Source organism: Mus caroli, chromosome 10, assembly GCF_900094665.2.
Source record: "Mus caroli chromosome 10, CAROLI_EIJ_v1.1, whole genome shotgun sequence".
Taxonomy (NCBI): domain Eukaryota; kingdom Metazoa; phylum Chordata; class Mammalia; order Rodentia; family Muridae; genus Mus; species Mus caroli.
The window spans coordinates 8963180-8982060 of NC_034579.1; the positions used below are offsets into that span (position 1 = coordinate 8963180).

The 18881-nt window shown below is 42.7% G+C and overlaps 1 protein-coding gene across 7 annotated transcripts in view; it reads right to left on the minus strand.

The window, feature by feature from the left end:
* The window catches only part of Utrn (utrophin), a 493578-nt gene that overhangs the window by 322477 nt on the left and 152220 nt on the right, over window positions 1–18881 (minus strand). For all 7 annotated transcript variants that reach the window (XM_021174513.2, XM_029482311.1, XM_029482313.1 and 4 more), the window contains 5 exons: window positions 16042–16283; window positions 15185–15365; window positions 13347–13492; window positions 11633–11845; window positions 745–858 (listed from right to left, as the gene is read on the minus strand). In XM_021174513.2, coding sequence (XP_021030172.1) covers window positions 745–858; window positions 11633–11845; window positions 13347–13492; window positions 15185–15365; window positions 16042–16283 — 896 coding nt within the window. The remainder of the gene's footprint in view (window positions 1–744; window positions 859–11632; window positions 11846–13346; window positions 13493–15184; window positions 15366–16041; window positions 16284–18881) is intronic.

The window sequence follows — 18881 nt, forward strand, 5'->3', positions numbered from 1 at the left end:
AAAAAAAAAAAAAAAAAAAGGAGATGACTCACTTCAAGAAACTCATTTCGCCTAGCATTTAATACAGTCGCTTGCTAAAAAGTAAATTAGAATTACTTGCATCTCAATGGGAAGTATGACTTTTAATTAATTTAGAGTAACAGTTCTCAACCTGTAGGCCGAATCCCTTTGGGCCGAATCACATATCAGACAGCCTGCATACCAGATATTTACATTATGATTCATAACAGTAGCAGAATTACAGTCATGAAGTAGCAATGAAAATAACTTTATGGTTGGTGTTCGCCACACTCTGAGGGACTGTATTAAAGGCCACAGCATTCGGAAGGCTGAGAACCACTGCTCGAGAGAGACCTGGTGAGTCTCAAGTATAAATTGTGTTGCTAGCACATTTCATTTGCTAGATATGCTGTTCAGAAAGGCTCGTCGTGTGCTACAATAGCAGCAGCATGCTTGTGGTAATCATTACATTAAGATCACCATCTTAACAGAAGAAAACAGCTTCCAAAGAAATAAATTCGCTCTTGTTCTCATCACGAGTCCTATAACCGCAGACGGCAGTATAATATGAGCAATCTGTCTGTCCTTTATTAGCTACGAAGCCAAAATAAAAGCTTTACAATAAGAGATTCTTTATCTAGACTTCATAAGCCCTATTCTTACAATTTTAATAATGGCAAGTGACAAAGAGCAAGAAGAGAATGTTATTTATTCCAGTAGGATTGCCAGAGAGGAGGCACTCACAGCACATTGGTCAAGCTGGCTCTGCAGCGCAGCAGCGTCTCCTTGGGCAGCCTGTTCTTTCATGAGGAAGTCTTTGATGCCACTCACCCACTTCTCAATGACTTCTGAATCAGCCTAAATGGAACACAATAACAGAGGGACATATTACTCAGTGACACACAACCCCAGGACAGCTCAAGATCTACTGGGACCAAAGAAAGAGACAACTTCTCAAAACTCGATAACATCGTTTTCATTTGTTTCATTTCCTCTTTGAAGTCTCCCAACTGGAAAATAAGTCTTTAGTTTATCCTCAAGGAAACGTTTCCAAAAATGACGCTGCGGTGGTCATCCACCAGTCTCAAGCCACTCTGGAATAAACTATTTTATCTAAATGCAAGCAATATTTAGGACTAAGATTCAAATTACAGGGAAAAAATGCTACTCTAGTCATAGTCAAAGCATAAACAAAAATCTTTTGCTTTCAACTAACTTAGAGCAATTTTTTCTTGGAAGTTACTGGAACTAGGAGTAAGCACACAGCATCATGAAGGAACGTGACACAGGACTCTCCAATCTTCCATGGGATACCTCCTTCTCTGAAAACAGAACTAGCCACTGTCTGGTTTATTTCAGTTCTTTTAACCACTCCAAGATAATAAGTACAAAGAGAAGGCAAACGTTTTCTAGAAAGTAGGCTTGAGAGAGGAGATTGCAAAGGAATAGCTGTATAGAAGTCAACTGCAGCCACACTTAAACTTCAATACTAAAGCGTTGGCCATTTTCCCCAAAGCCTCCTGCTCCTTCATTGGTTAGTCTGCCTTGCTAATTCCCCTAATGTTTCTCCGAGTCCCCTTCAGTTCTACTCTTGATCACTCCTAGAAATAGAAATAAACCTGAATGGTCAATTCAAAAGTGACCACCATGTGTCTCCCTAGTCCTGTGAAGGCTAACTATTCCTTCTTTTGTGACATTTACAGGGCAATATAGCCGGGTAATGCACAAACCATTCTGATCCACGTACTCTGGAGACAACAAAAAATATTTAATATTCCTATAATATACCAAACAAAACCAACTATTATTATTCTTATGAAGCTGGAATGAATCGTAAAGACACAGCTGGCCATACAACTATGGCAAGTTACATCTATAAAATAGGTTACACCTATAAAATACCACCTAAAACCATTTTAGATTTTTCTTATCGTGAAGTTATCCAATGATTCTTTTGGGTTAAACTTGTTTGTTCTTAAATATATCAGGAGAATACTCGCTAAAACCCCAGTATTCTCAGTAATTACCTCGAAATAAGCTTCCCCTACCAAACATTGCTTAACATGGATAGAATAGCTATAGAACTTGATCAGTATAAATACCAAATTTTTTTTATTATGCTGACAACAGCAGTTTAAAAAATAGACCAGCAACAAGCCAACAGAATAATTAGAAGTTTTAACCTTTCCACTTTCCTACCAGCCTCTCTTCCTAACTTTCCTCTACTTAGAAAGTGGACAGAGAAACACAATTTTCTATTGGGTTCATGGTTTGGGTCCACTTGGTTAGTTGGTTGGTTTCAATTGGGTTTCTTCCTTTTGAGAGTTAGGATTTTTAAGTGAAATCATGGCGCCCATTGTTTATAATTAATAAATGCTAATAAAAATAGAAGTGGGGCTTGAGGGATACCCCAGCAGACAGGAACACTCACTACTCTTACAGGGTTCTGTTCTCAGCACCCCCAAAACAGCGCATAACTGTCTTGAATTCCAGCTCCAGAAGATCTAGCGCCCTCTTCTGGCCTCCATAGGTACCGCATGCCCATATTACAAGTACAGATGTACAAGTTCACAGATAGGCACATAAGATTTAACAATAAATCACTAAAAAGAAAAACTTGTTCCATGAAACAAGCCTTTTAAAATTGCCTACATACCCCATTGCATTGTTAATCTCCATTCTGAACTCCTAAATAACATAGTATTTCTGAGGAACTAGGAAATCCATCGAAGCTAATTTTGAAAGAGGAAAATAGTTTCACAGCTAAGATTTTTCATTAGCACATAGAGGTGCCTCATACCCCAAGAGGGCTAATAGTCACAGTCACCTCTGACTAAAATAGACAGCTTTAACTCATCACTGGGGAATGAGAGGAAGTTTTAGGGGCTCAGTCACCTCTTCCTCGCCTCAGACAACCCCAGACACCCGTGAGGACACACAGCCCAGGAACACCTGTTCCTTCTTGCTCTCAGTTTCAATGAGAAAAAAAGAAAGGAGAATGTAGCAGACACACACACACAAGCCACAGAAATATCAGAGACGGAGCAACAAACAGGCATTCTGCTTCTCACTACAGAAAATCTGACATGTAATCCCTGTACCCTATGATGGGGAGACGCCGAGCTCACCAGCTAACCGCATGGCTGTAAGAAACTAATTCTGTTTTGGCACCTCAGTTGCTCACCTGTAAAACCAGAATAACAACAACAACAACAACAACTGTGTTTAATTGTTCTGAAAATCACAGACAGTGTTGGGACAGAGATCGCCACACGAATGCATGCAACATACACTTAGCACCCACGAAAGCATCTGCCTCACTATTAACAACGAGGACCTCGTTAGAGAGCCGATGCTTCCAAATCCTAGAACTTCGATCCTGTCAGAGATGCCCAGGAATGCCACAGTGAAGTTGTGTTTGCTAAAAATCAGGTACTTGGTTTTTGTTGTTGTTGTTGTTTTGTTGTTTTTTATTGCTGTCAGCATTAACATTTGTTCAGTCCTATAACTATTTTAAAGTCCCTGGAAAATGGCCAGCTGAAAGCTCAGTCGTGCTGTATCTGATGGGCATAGTTAAAGAGCTCAGCAGAAAAGTCAAGGAAACAGGAACCAGTCCAAACTTTAAAAATGCCTTGCAGGGGCAGATTTAGTAGACACACCACCCTGTAGCCACACTATGAAGCAAGGGGTCACCACTGAAGACTAGCCGCCACCAGCCTGCAGAGGGTGCAGAGACTCAGCTCCACCCTCCTCTTCACACTCCCCAGACTATCTATTTTTCCCTGGAAGGAAAATCTTCTCATGTTCCTGTAGCAGAAACTGCCGGTCGATACCACGAGCCAGCTCATCTGTAGTCAGTGGTAATGTACGGTACAAGACCAAGACCACTAGAACAGTTTTCAACCAAATTCAAAGCAAGCGTTAAAGGAATACTGGCCAGGATGAAGGACTCTGGTCAGGTCCATTCCAGGGATCAGAGGACATGGAGTCACATTCCGCCACAACTTTCCAAGCAAACCTATAAGGCTGCATATTTCTTACCAGATCCAATCAGAGGTAAGCATCCATCCTGGTGCACTTCCTGCCAGGGTCCCTCCTGCCTGCCTCTGAGTGATCAAACACATCTGGTGCAGTCGGGTCCAACAAATTTGTTAAGGGAAGTCAGAACATGTGGCTTGTTATCTTATAGAAACATCAGTCAACAGCATTTCTCCATCTGTCCCTGGACAAGGGGCTTACAGGTTAGCCTTGTTTCATGGATCTCTTACGTACAGTCACTAAAACTGACAAACTCTGGCTCTCACATTAGCTCCTCAGCTAAGTCCCAAAGAACATGAAAGAAAGAATTCACAAAAACAAGAGAGTCTCTCTAGCCATTTAAAAATCACACCACTAAAGAGCTTAGGGGGGACTGGAGAGCTGGCTCAGCCGTTAAGAGCACTGACTGCTCTTCTAGAGGTCCTGAGTTCAATTCCCAGCAACCACATGATGGCTCACAACCATCTGTAATGGGATCTGATGTCCTCTTCTGGTGCATCTGAAAACAGCTACATTGTACTCATATACATAAAATAAATAAATCTTTAAAGCACTTAAGAGTCTACAATCTACAACAGCAATGGCTTCTTTGCCTCTATCCAACTTGCTGAACAAACACAAGAATACACACACATGCACGCGCACACAGTTCTTTAAGGAACTTCTCTTCTGCTAAATAAACTGGTTTAAAGTTCCCAGGAGGAGCTCGGGAGGTGGCTCAGTCAGTAAATGGCTTTACTGGCATGCATGGGGACCTGAGACTGACATGCAGAACCGACATGCTGGTAAAAGGTACGATTCCTGGGAAGCTGGAAGATTCCCGGGGTTCACTGGCCAGTCAGAGTAGCCTAACCTGGGAGCCCCAGGTCCCAGAGACCTTGTTTTAAAAAACAGTGCAAATACAGTCATCTGGCTTCTGGCCTCCACACATGTTCTCATAAACACACACATCTTCTCTGTCTATCTGTCTGTCTGTATGTGTCTGTCCCTGTCTACCCGTCTCTGTCTCTCTGACACATACACACACACCATCGCCAGTAAATTTCTAATAAAAATGTCTGCAAAAAAAATTAACCGGTCCTCATCTAAGACAGTAATCATTCTCATTTTTGCTCATAAATATTCAAGTACGATGAAATTGCTAATAACATGGTTATTTAGAGGACCTTAAAATACCAAGATTCTCCTTTGGAATGGGAAAAATGTTTAAAAACCTTGACCATCCATCCCTCCAGAAAACTTCTTGAGCGGGCAACACCCAGGGGCAGGTCGCCGAGGAGAAATGTAGGGTCAATGAAACAATTCCTTTGCACCTTACCCTGCCTGCCTCCTGAGCTGGAGATAGAAGCATTTGAAAGCTTGGAAGCTCTGGACAGGAGAGTGCACTGCAGGGTGAGAGTCGAGGGTGCACTGCAGCCCCTCATTCTGGACTACAGCCACATAGCTGGCATTTTTCCTTTCCTGCTCCCCCATCAGCTGGAATGTATGTGGATCCTTAAGCTGCTAATTTCTGCCTGGGACAGGGACAAACCAGCTTTGAAAATAGAGTTGGCATAGGAATTTAATGTAAAGAGCTTCCTAATTTGCTCAGTTTGGCGACGTTCTGGAGCCTGTAACAGACACTACCTGGGGTTTCAACAGATACCATAACCTACTCAAAAGACTGTTATAAAAACGGTGTTCTGTCACAGAGAGGAAGACCAAGAATCACAACATTGCCACTACATCAACACATCTAAACCTGTGTCACTAAATCCAAGGTGTGGAATGGCCCATTGTTTCCTATAATGAGTAAAAATGATGGGGGGAGGGGCATTATTTTAATTACTATGTCAGGCTTGTATTCTCTAGAAAGGTTAAAGTAGCTAAAGACGGGATGTTCTTCTTCCTTATCTTGACCCTGAAATACTTCCAAAATAATTTCAAATCTTGTGTCTTCAATGGCCCAGTCCCCCACATGTCTTTTCAGCATCCTGGGGCAGAACACCTTGGTTTGGTGAGTGTCCTTGACTTTGAGTAACTAAAGGAAGAGAATGAGCAGAGGGCTGTGTCATCTTTGAGGATAAGTGGGTCTGAGACTGCTCACTAGAGAAGGGGAAGGCTACCTGATAGAGTCACACCTACTGAGTGAGTCATTCTGATCACTGCCATTCACCTGCTCTTACTTGCTGGGCACCCCACAGAGTTCTATCTTCAAAGAGCTCATACCCTGGGAGGGGAGGAGAAGCACAGAGCTCTAACTTGATAAAACTCCACAGGGTGTGGATGGGAGCATGAAAAGGTGAGGACAGTTCAGGCTGTGCTTTGGTGCTGAGCAACACTGATGACTGGCCATGAAGTTTGTTCTTAGAGACTCAGCCTGGGTGGGGGTAGTGGGTGGGGCTGAAGAGGTGGCTCAGTGGTTAGGAGCATAGCTACTCTCCCAGCAACCACATGGTGCCTCACAGCCATCTGTGATGGCATTTGAGCACTCATATACAATAAATAAAATAAATAAAGCTTTAAAAAAAAAACTACTGTACACATTAAAAAATAAATCAGCCAGGGGAACTTAATATACCAACAAGTAGGTGTGTCATGTCCACAGGAAGGCAATAGAGTCCAGGGTAGCCCTTTGGGACCCATGATTCTCTCCCAACCTGATGCCACTCACAGTGGGGACAATAGGCAAGCTAGAAGAAGAAAGGGCAGGGACTGTGAGATAAAGTGTGAACATTTTACTCTGATGACGATGACCAGACCATTCCTTGCTTCAGTGGGAAGATGAATTTCCAAGGTAACTGCTGGGAATCGGGAGTTGGAACAGTTAGAAAGGGGAGGGCAGAGCCAAGAGGCAAAACTCGGTTTAGTGGGCACTTGCAGACATGCTGGTAATGTTCCAGGTATTCCCACACTGTAGGATCTTGAGTAGGGGAAAGGAAATAATACAAAATATATCACAGTCCATAATAACAGAAGATATTACTACCAGGTGTGAGAGAGAGAAAGAATCAGAGAAGGAGCCCTTTCGGATTTTATTTTGTACTCATGATTCATAAGCGAAATCAATAAGAAAAAAAAAATGCCTGTTTCATGTTTTTCAAATGTCTTGCTACCAGGAAGGGAGGTGATGGATTGTGAAGCAAAGCACAGAACACTTTAAGTCCATGTTTGTGCCTAGCACTGTGGGAGACAATAGTGGGCTAGTCTAACCTTAGCCTGTACAAAAGGAATTAGCTGTAAAGACAAGGGAAATGTCAACAAATGCCAAGAAACTAAGAGGCAACTATGACCACAGACACAAACCTGGGGACTCTTCTTGCAAACATCCCAGGGCTGGAGGGCGGAAGCTAAGCACCACCACGATTAACTCAGCTTCTAAAGGTGCTATAGACTCTTGAAAGACTTCATTCTGAGCAGGAGGAGTCACTTTCTAAGCTTTGGCTCTATTAGGTATTGAAATGTCTGTATAAAATGATGGTATGACCACTCCATGGATGGTTAAGGGAAGGTATATATAGAGCACAGAGAGTTTAGAGTTAAGAGATTTTGGGATCATTTGTTGGTGAAGTGAGAGAAGTTGCTACGGTCTGTGAGAATTTCAAAATCTAATGCGCCATCTTTGGCCATTAACTGAGTTGGACTGAGACCATTTGCAGCAAGACAGAATGGAATGTCTCTGAGGCTGAGGAGGGAAAGATTAGAAAAGGAGGGGAAAGGGTCACAAACAGGAACTCTGCCAGAGGAAGGATTCCAATAATCTCTAGGAGGGAGCCAGGGCACGTGGCGAGGGAAGCAGCTGGAGAAAAGAAGCAGCCCAGGAGGTAGAACCTGGAATTCAGAGTTGAATATGGTGGGAGGCAGAAGCCAGCAGAAATAGATGATCCATATCTTACCAGAGCCAAATCAACAGTGGTTTGGAAAGAGGTCCAACTGTGCTCCTCCCAGACTTCAGCATCACACATATAAACTGACAACATGACTGCTTCTCAGTATGCATAAGGGAATGGTGTTTATGAGATGAGAGGGAGAGAGAGAGGGAGGGGGAGAGGAAGGGAGGGAGGGAGGGAGAGAGAGAGAAAACAGCCAGAAGCATCTGGAAGAGTCCAGAGCAGAGAGAGGAGAAAGACAGTAGTTGACTAAACATGGCCAGCAGACTGGACATGGCCATGAGAGAAACAGAAGCACAAGGGGGTGGGGGCGGGGCCGGTAGGTCAACACAGGATTCAGATGACAGAGAAGAAGACAGGGAGTGGGCAAAAGAATAAGCATAGCTGAAATGGTCGGGTTCTAAAGAGAATGTGGGGGATGGCAACCCCATAGGAAGACCAACAGTGTCAACCTGAACCCCAGGGAGCTCCTAGAGACTGAGCCACCAACCAAAGAGCACGCACAGGCTGGTCCAGGCCTGCGGCACGTATGTAGCAGAGGACTGCCTTGTCTGGCCTCAGTGGGAGAGAGTGCACCTGATCCTGCAGAGACTTGATGCCCCTGGGAAGGGGGTCTGCAGGGGTGGGAGGCACCCTCTTAGACAAGAAGAGGAAGGAGAATGGGGGTAAGAACTCTGGGAGGGGGAGGGGGAACACTTGGGATGTAAATAAATAAAATAATTAATTTAAATAAATAAATAAACAAACAAGCAAACAAAAAGAATGTGTAGCTGGTGGAAAGGAAGCCTCTTAGCTAGAGGGGGTCACAGTAAGAAAGGAAGTGGGAGACACCAAGATGCTAGCATGGACTTTGAAATGTGTAGCTGGTACTTCTGATGCTGAGGGAGCCCAAAGGCCTGCCTGTGTTTAGGTATGCTAATAGACACCACAGATAGCCACCTGTCCACTCTGCCTTTTGGAATCTGGGGAAATGGAATTTCCTTTGATCTTAACAATCCCTCATCAGGATCTACAGTAGTGTATTCTATAGTACAGAAAAAACAAACAAACAAAACCCAGATTGGAATTAGTAGTATGTGTAGACTGTATGTACATGGAAATCCTGCAAACATTCACTATGAATACAAGCCTGCCAGGACAGGACATAGAACTGGGACTAAGAATACTGTTGGCAATGAGTATTCCTATATTATTCAGTATCTGCACAATAGCAATCTTCATGCATCACATATAGGATTAAAAATGCATTTTAAAATCAGCAGTTTCTGATTTTTACTAGGCTCAGTAGGTGCCTGCGCACCTTTAATCCCAGCACTTTGGAAGCAGAAGTAGGTGGATCTCTGTTAGAGACCAGCCCAATCTACAAGGGGAGTTCATCTACATAATGACGCCCAGTCTCAAATAATAAACTAATTGACTTAATTAAATTAAGCAAACAATTCCACTACCTTATCCCAAAGAAACTCCATAAATTGGCAGTGAATCTAACACCCACTGTGCTCACGGCTTTAAAGAATGGAGATTAAAAACTAAAACATGCATCAGGACATTGGAAAAAGAATAAAGTTATCCTGTGAGTTGAGTGTTTACTACAATTATCTTGTAACGTTATGAAGAAACTTTGAAGTTTTCCCACATGAATTCTGAGTAGTAAATTAACAAGCAATTTGTTTGATACAAGAGAGCAAGCATGGCCTTTAGCATTGAAGTCATACATGCGTTACTCAGGGCATTGGTGGCGCACGCCTTTAATCCCAGCACTTGGGAGGCAGAGGCAGGCGGATTTCTGAGTTCAACTCCAGCCTGATCTACAAAGTGAGTTCCAGGACAGCCAGGGCTATACAGAGAAACCATGTCTCAAAAAACAAAAACAAAAACATACATGTGTGACATGCATGAAGTTACACAATTAAAAAATAAATACAAATACTACCAGCAACCTTGCTGATGACCCAAGAAAAACAGAAAATAACGAGACGTTAAAGTCTGCTACTGTAATACCAAATAATTGAATAGAGATCCACGTGTTTGATGGATATGTGTGTGTTTGTGTGTGTATGTGTGTGTGGTGTGTGTTTGTGTGTGTGTGTGTATTGAACGGCCACTAAAGGTGCCATATTCGAATACTGGCACACCATCCTATTTAATTTTAAAATGTCAACTTGTCACAGCCAAGAGTCAATGAGTCTCAACTGAGGGACTGCCCAGATCAAATTGACCTATGGGCCTGTCTGTGGGGAACAGTCTTGATTGTTAACTAATTGACTTAGACGTGAGAGGACCCAGACATGTGGATGGCACCATTCTCTAGGCAGGTGATCTAGGACTGTATAAAAAAGATAGGCAAGCATAGGTCTGAGAGCAAGCCAGCAAGCAGCAAGTTCCTCCACGGTTCCTACTTCAGTTCCTTCCCTGACTCCCCATAGCAACAGGCTGTGATCATGAAGTGTAAACACTTCCCACCCCGAGATTCTTTGGTCAGAATAGTTTATCACAGCATCAGGAAAGCAGCTAGAACACATACATCTAACCCACCCGAAAATAAACTTTTCAGGAGTCACTCATGAATTCCCCTAGATTTAAATTTGAAAATATAAAATCAGTTCACACAGCATGGGTCAACCTTGAACTCTGACATTTGGGACTAAACAGTTCTGCCTCTATGAGGGCCAACCTGGGTGCCATAAAACAGCTAGCTACATCCCTGGCGACTAAGCCTCTGTTGTCACTGCTCTACCTCACCCCTATGCCATGTCAGTGACAACCAAAGATGTCTCTAGACTAACACACATCTTAGGGTGAGGGGAAAATCAAAAGCACTGCTGGTTGAGAATCATTGATAGGCCAATGTGACCATCATCAAAAAATGTTACAATCACACACAAGTATAACTCATTCATACCATTGTAATATGTATGTTCTGTGAATGCAGCAGAAGGTTGTAAAAACCTCTCACTTGTAGTAGGAACCCTACTGTGTGTGTGTGGCAGAGTGCCTACTTAGCATGATAAGACCCTGAGGTTAACCTCTGCCACAGGTTTAAAAGGCAGGCACAGGGCGGTGGTGGCACACATCTTTGATCCCAGCACTCGGGAGGCAGAGGCAGGCGGATTTCTGAGTTCGAGGCCAGCCTGGTCTACAAAGTGAGTTCCAGGACAGCCAGGGCAATACAGAGAAACCTTTTCTCAAAAAAAAAAAAAAAAAAAAAATGGCAGGCACAGTGGCACACACCTGCACTCTCAGCACTTGAGGTGACTGAAGGGTCAGAAGTTCAAGGCTATCCTTGACTATATAGCATGGTTTAAGGCCAGCCTAGGACATGTGAGAGTCTGCCCCTATGTCCCCAACTCCATTCTCTGCCTCCAACTAGGTTAACCTGTTCCACTCTAACTAGTCACCGCTGCACTTTGAGCACTGGTTCATAGGGCCATGTAGATCCCCAGATGAAAGTCTATCTTAACCACTACTAAGCTACATCTTCAACAAGGTCTTGTGACACCTCTACCAAGAAGCCTTCTCTCTATGAGGCAAAAGAAATACATGTGCTTGCCAGCACATTAAAATATCTCTGATAAGCAACTTATAAATCCCAACTTAAGCATATAACAAATGTGGGACAAGGAAGAAAGCAAAGAACTCAGAAAGCAGATATCCCAGTCTTGCATGATTATCGCCGTGTGCCCAGAAACAAGCCTAAGCTCCCATCGATTGGCCTCTCGGTTTACCTCAAAATCTCGGAGTCTGGGGGTGATTTCCTCAAGCAAGTGTAAATCTCTGGAAACCTTGGTCTTTACTTTATTCCATCTGCCTTGGACATCATCAAATTCTTGTTTATACATTTTCCCCACATCAGGAAGCATATTTTTCTCCAAAGTCTTTGTTTCTTCTGAAAGCTTATGTAATGTAGGTTTTTGATTCTCAAGGGTTTCATCAAGGGCCTACAAAAGTGTCAAGAGATTAAAACCATCCACAACAATGTACATATGTATTAGCACAGATGTAGTAACATATATATACATATATATGGAGAAGAGGGTATCTTACTTAAAAATAAAAAAGGTCATACTAAGACAATTCAAAGCTTTCTTTTCATAAGTAGGTGTGGCATCATGGATTCTGTACATTAAACCCTGTAACAGCACACACAGTGTAGAACAAGAGCCCAAGGTCGGGAGTTGGTCTTTTCTATCAGGTACCGTAGTATAGAACAGTGTTTCTCAATCTGAGGGGCGAGACTCCTTTGGGGGGGGGGGGGGTGACTAACAGCCCTTTCACAGGGCCTGCATATCATATATTCTGCATATCGAAGATTTACATTATGATTCATGCCAGTAGCAAAATTGGAGTTATGAGGTAGCATTGAAAATAATACTATGGTTGGAGGTCACCACATCATGAGGAACTGTGTTAAAGGGTCACAGTGGAGAAACATTGGCATAGAGCCTTCAGGCTACTGGAGGCAGGAGAGTAGTTTAATCAACATAATTTAAGTGGCTCCCAGAATGTGGGAGGCTGAGGCAGGAGGACTGCACTCAGTTCTCAGCCAGTGTGTACTACAGAGTAAAACTCTTGTCTAAAAAAAAAAAAGAAAGAGAAAGAGAAAGAGGAAGAGGAAGAGGAAGAGAGAGAGAGAGAGAGAGAGAGAGAGAGAGAGAGAGAGAGAGGAAAAGGAAAAGGAAAAGAAAAAGAAAGAGAAAAAGAAAAAGAAAGAGGAAGAGGAAGAGGAAGAGAGAGAGAGAGAGAGAGAGAGAGAGAGAGAGAGAGGAAAAGGAAAAGAAAAGGGAAAGGAAAAGAAAAAGAAAGAGAAAGAGAAAAAGGAAAAGAAAAAGAAAAGGAAAAAGGAAAAGGAAAAGAAAAAGAAAAAGAAAAAGAAAAAGAAAAAGAAAAAGAAAAAGAAAAAGAAAAAGAAAGAGAAAAAGAAAGAGAAACAGAAAGAAAGAGTGAAATCAGGTCACCTAATACACCTCACATTATTTTAGGAGATATATCTAGCAGATTAGGAACAGGGTTAGAATTTTATTTAAATGATTTTTAAAAAGTAAATGTTTCCCAGTAACACTTAATAACATATCTTTATGGGTAATTAAGTTTAAAATTATAAATTCTTAGGCCTGCAGATTGACTCCACAGATGAAGATGGCAGCCACACAAGACTTAAGACTGAATGAACGCTCCCCCTGGAATTCACAGTGGAAGAGAAAACCAAGTTGCCAAAGTCGTCCTCAGGACTCAGCACACACCCACCTCTACAATAATACCAATAATAAATAAAAACAAAAAATAAAATAAATTACATTTACTCTGCAATTTTTGCAACAAATTTTTAACAATCTTAAAAGACTTCATCAAAAATGGCCATTTTTTTTAATCACTGAAAAACCACTTCAAATACATAACACGAACTCTCAGAATTGGTCAGCGCTCCCAAGGACAGCTTACCTTTTTCTCCTGCAGGGCCTGCTCCACCACTAAGGGATCGTTCAGGGCATTCAGAGAGGCCTGGGCTGCCTTTTCTGACTCGCTTAGCATTTTTTTCAGGGTATTCAGTGTGTCCAAATACGCGGGTCCAGGCTGGCTCTTCAGCTCTGACAATTGAACATGCTTGCTTAGGGAAAACAGCGCTAGGACTTCACTACTGTTATCGTCTGCACCATTAATCTTCTGTATATAATAAGGAGACTCCAGTCGATAATAAATTAGATCCTCTGATTACAATTGAAAAGGCTCTCTGTTGCTTAACAAGACCAGCCATCCCTCTGGCATTTCAGACAGACAGACCGTGGCTTCATTCCTCTGGAGGCTGGTGTTTGAACTGTTAACTCACTAGCATTTTTCTTCATTTGATCATGCTGAAATGTCTCTATGAAGCTTGAAGGACAACATTCGTTTTGTCTCACACAACCTCCCCTCCCCCAAATGATACCCAAAGAATAAACAGAAGCGAAGACCCTGCCACCAGCCTTCCTGAAATCTCACGAGTGTACACAAACTACATGGGAACCCTAAGGCCATAAGAAACAGGGGTGACTGGCAACAGCCAGCTAGCACAGAGTATCCCTCTGTGCCTCTGTACAAATCCCAAACAATCAGCATTTGTACCGAAGAGGAAGTGAGCTGAAATGTGAAGCACCAGGAGGTGAAACCAATTAGCAGCATGAGTTCAACTGCCCACTCCTGATCCTTGTCATAAGGGAAAGCTTGGTTTGCAGGGGTCAGCCAGGAAAGACATCTTCTCTGATTTTTAATGTCACACTAAGTTAACAGATTTCCATGAGTGAAATGCATGAAGTCCAATGCACTGTCAAGAGGAAAGTAACATGGTGCCTTTGCCTAACATGCATTCCTTCCTAATGCCTGGAGCTAACATGGTGGAGCTCACAGTCACAGCACAGAGTGCACATGGCACATGACAACCCATGGCAGCAGCTGACGAGACACAGAAAGCAACATACAAGCTTTCCAAATCCAGCTACCCCAACCAGCTTCATTCCGCTGTCTCCAATTCTACCTTGTTCAATTTTGTTCAAATTCTGGAAAAGCAAAGTGATCCTTTTCAAGGATCGAGTGGGGCTGCTAAAACCTTAACCACTGGGAGCAAACAGAAATCGATGATGTTTTTGTTTGATGAGAGCAAAGTGGTTTCTCCCATAAAATTCTCCTTAAGGGCTGGAGTGCAAATCATGTGCCTAGCCAGCATGGGGCACTGGGGTTCAACCCATCACCACCAAAAGAAAACAAAGTCTTCCAGAAGTCACTATATCCTACTCATGCAGTTTTACAGCATGCCAAGCTGGCTTGGTTTGTTGGGTGGTTGTTTGTTTGTTTGTTTGTTTGGGGGAGGGATGTTGTTGAGACAGGGTTTCTCTGTGTAGCCCTGGCTCTCCCAGAACTCACTCTATAGACCAACCAGGCTGGCCTCAAACTCAGATTGCCTATCCCTCTGCCTCTGCTCCTTCCCCTGCCCCTGCCTCCCAAGTGCTGCAATTAAAGGTTTGTGCCACCACCACCTGGCCAGGTCTGAATGTATTATAACACTTCAAGCCACAGGGATGCAGGGGAAGAAAGCATGAAGCCAGGATGAAACTCAGACACACTAAAGGTCGAAATATTTGGAGTAATTTTAGATTTAAGGCAAACTAAGAAGAGAACCAGAGGAACAGAGACAGAGAAACAGAGACAGACAGACAAACAGACACATACACAGAAGGAGAGACAGACAGACAGACAGACAGACAGACAGAGACAGACAAACACAGCAGAGGAAAGCCAATATTTACCATTTTCTAGTTGTTGTTGGTATTCCTCTAAAGCCTTCTGTACAGCCTGGTAATGATGTCGAAGGTCGTCAAAATCCTGCTGGACAAAACCTGGGACACAGGGCTGAGACTTCAGGGCTGAACAGCTTGCACACAGCATCTCAATTCTGGGGTGAAGGCCAAGGAGATCTGTCAGCTCCCTCTGAGGAAGAGAAAATACGGTCACTTCACTCCATGAATACGAGCGTCCCCATAAAGAGTTATGAAGGAAGTGAAGACAAAGCTCATGATACAAGATCCATGCTCCCCCGCTCTCTGCTTTCTCTTCAAATTGCCAGACCTTTTGCCTTTTAGGAGATACAGCCTCTCGGGCTACAGATACAGCTCAGGGGTGAGAGCGCTTGCTAAGCAATCATGTAGACCTGAGTCTGGATCCCCAGAACTCATGTAAAAATGTGGGTATCACCACCTGCTGCTACCCTGGAATTAAGGGAGGGCAGAGACAGGAGGGCAGCTGGGATTTACTAGACACCAGGCTCCAGGTGCCAATAAAAGACTGTATCTCAAGGAATAAGGTAGAGTGTAGTAGGGCAGGGGACCTAATATCCTCCTCTGACCTCTTCTGGCATCCATGAGTAGAGATACGTGTGCTCTCACACACACATGCATCATTCACCACATATACTGAATGATATTTCCTCTTTATATATGAAAATCAACCCAGAAAGGTCTCCATGAGTAGAGATGCACACCACACACACACACACACACACACACCCCACTCACCAGACATACTGAATGATATCTCCTCTTTTTATATAAGAGACTCAGCCCAGAAAGGCTCTATAGTCCTATAGTGCAGCCATTTCTCACCCTACCTGGCAGGAATCCTTTAAGCCTGGCAAGGGCTGCCTGGGTAATTCAGAAACGGGTGTGCCCCTCAGCCACTCTTCCTTCTCCTTGATGGTTTTCTCAAGGGCATCAAGCTGCTTAAAATAAGCATTTATATCTTCCTGCAGCTGGATCTTCCTTCCCAGATCTTCTAGCTGCTGAGATATCATCTTCCACTCCAACAAAACCCTTTCCAGAACATCGTTTACTTCTTCAGTGGAAAGGCCTTCTACAGAAACAAAAAGGTCCAGGTGCATCAAAGCACTTCATCTAGTAATACAAAGTTGTTTAGAATTGGTCCTAGACATCTAACACAGTGAAAGATGAGGCAATGTTACATAAAATGGTCATACCCTTAGGTCATACCCTTAGGTCGTACCTTTAGGTCATACCCTTAGGTCATACCTTTAGGTCATACCCTTTGGTCATACCCTTAGGTCATACCCTTAGATCATACCCTTTGGTCATACCCTTAGGTCATACCCTTAGATATGACCATTTTATACTATTATGATGTATTAATAACTGGATATGCTTTAACTCCTTGACCTAAGGGGAGTTAGGAATGCTAAGAGTTCAGAGGTGATATGGCTATCTCATAAGGTATATCTATAAAGCATCCACTAGTTCCTCTTCTGTAGACCATGTGTCCATCCCCAACACTGTAACACTCTGCTAGCTTATAATCTGATGCAGGCAAATCAACTCAAATGCCTGAATTTGTGCAGAGCTCAGACATCAGAATATAAGCCTTCTACCATAGGAAAATGAAGCAGATGACTAGCAGAACTCAGAGCTGGCTGAAGTCTAGGATGACAAAAGATGACAGGAGTCCCTTTGCCTGTAAGCAAATGGGTACATGTAAGAACATTAAACCAGGTGCCAGGTTCGTGAAGCATCAAGAAGCCTATGAAGCACTCTGAACACATATGAGTAAATATAAACATATTATTATTATATTATATAAATATTATATATGAGTAAATATAAACAATGCCAAAGTAATGATAATGGTAGCTACTCTGGAGACACATCTCAAAAATGTCATTCTGTAATTGAGGAAAATACGTAATAAAAAAATGTCATTCTATTATGTTAATTTTACAAGCTCTCATATTTATTTACTTATTTTGTATTGTGGGGGCTGCCACATGCCAAGGCATGCACATGGAGGTCAGAGGACAAAGCGCTGGAATTATGTCTCTCTTTCTACTGTGTGGCTCCCAGGGAAGGATCTAAGTCATTAGGTTTGGTGGCAAAAAGCGTTACCCACGGAGCTATCTTTCCAGCCACTGACAAGCTTAAATTTTTTTCTCAAATTTTAGAAAGCGATGCAATGTCCTTAGAATTGATTTTTAAAAAATTATCTATACCAATAGCACTTTCTATACCCTTTGTAGTGCTATAAACTATCATTAAATCTTTTTTTTTAAGTGAGAGGTGGTATAGAAAAGTGGCAATCTGTGGAGGTTTTGTCTGTTGCTATGCACTGTAATGCTAGATTCTTTACCAGAAAGTCTAGGCCCACCCTTGAACTACCAGCTTTTCTTGTGTAAACCTTGTTCCTTAACTTAAAACTACTGGTTGAATATAAGGGGCTATAGCCACTGACTGAAGAGATCAGAGGTAGGCAGGTTTTTAAGTTACCTGGTTGAGCATGGGAGAACTGGAAAGAGGAAGGAGAGCAGAGAAGGGGCCATGAGAGACTAGGGACAGTGAGTCCAGATCCAGGAGAAAGAGTAGGTATCTGGGGTACACTGCTGGGGAGGTAGCCAGGCCAGCAGTCAGAAAATCAGATTATAGGTGACTCCCCCCCCCCAAGAATTGTCAAAGCTAAATAAGATAATCACACTCTTGAGTTGCATTCATTTGTAAGCTAGTTGGGGATACGATTAAATTGATTGTACTACAGCAACCAACTCTATTTGGCAGACACACATGCTGAAAGGAGAGACTCAACACCTTCAGGATATGAGTAGGAGTGCAGAGTCTTCTCTGTAAACATATATGATCAACATCCACAGTCATGGAAACTCAACATGAAAGGAAAATGTCATGGAAACTAAGAAGCCAAACCTGTTTCACCAGCAATACAAATTTGGAAGGTTTTGTGTCACACCACATCTCCCAAGAATCAGAAATACAAACAATGCACACCATGGTTGAAAGGTACCAACCACATCAGCTGTTCAAGTGCCCTTCCACCAGCAAGCGGCTAAGAGGACATTAAACCTAAGCAAGGCATTCACACCACAGTCCATGTGCAAGTATCACTGTTAACGGAGTCACGGACAAGAAAAAGCACCATTTTCTTAGCAACTGTGTGAACAATGGACGTGCATATGATGGTGTTTTGGTGTGGTCAAATACTTACTTACATTCTGGCAATACTTAAGCACATACAATAGAAATAAATCATAAAGAAAATTTCATTCCAAAAGCAGTAATTGCAAAACTACTCACACACACACACACACAGTTAAAGATGTAAAAAAAAAAAAAGTACTGGTTTAAAGATTTGGCATGACTAATCTGCCACATTGTGCCTTGGTTGTTTATAGCTCTGATCAAGGGCAGAGCCAGGCACAGAACACTTTCAAAGGCAGGCGAGTGGGTCCCACCTCTCCCTGGGCAGGAGTTGAATAAATATGTGAAGAGCTCTTAAATACCATTAAAGCTGACATGAGTGTTAGTAAGTTCCTATCATAAGCATTCCTTCTGTTGTTGGTTTTTCCATAAATAAAAATGTGACGGAAGGGGTGACCTAACTCCCCAAATGATACTCTCAGAGTCTCCTGACTGCTTCAAGCCAGGGGACTATCAATAA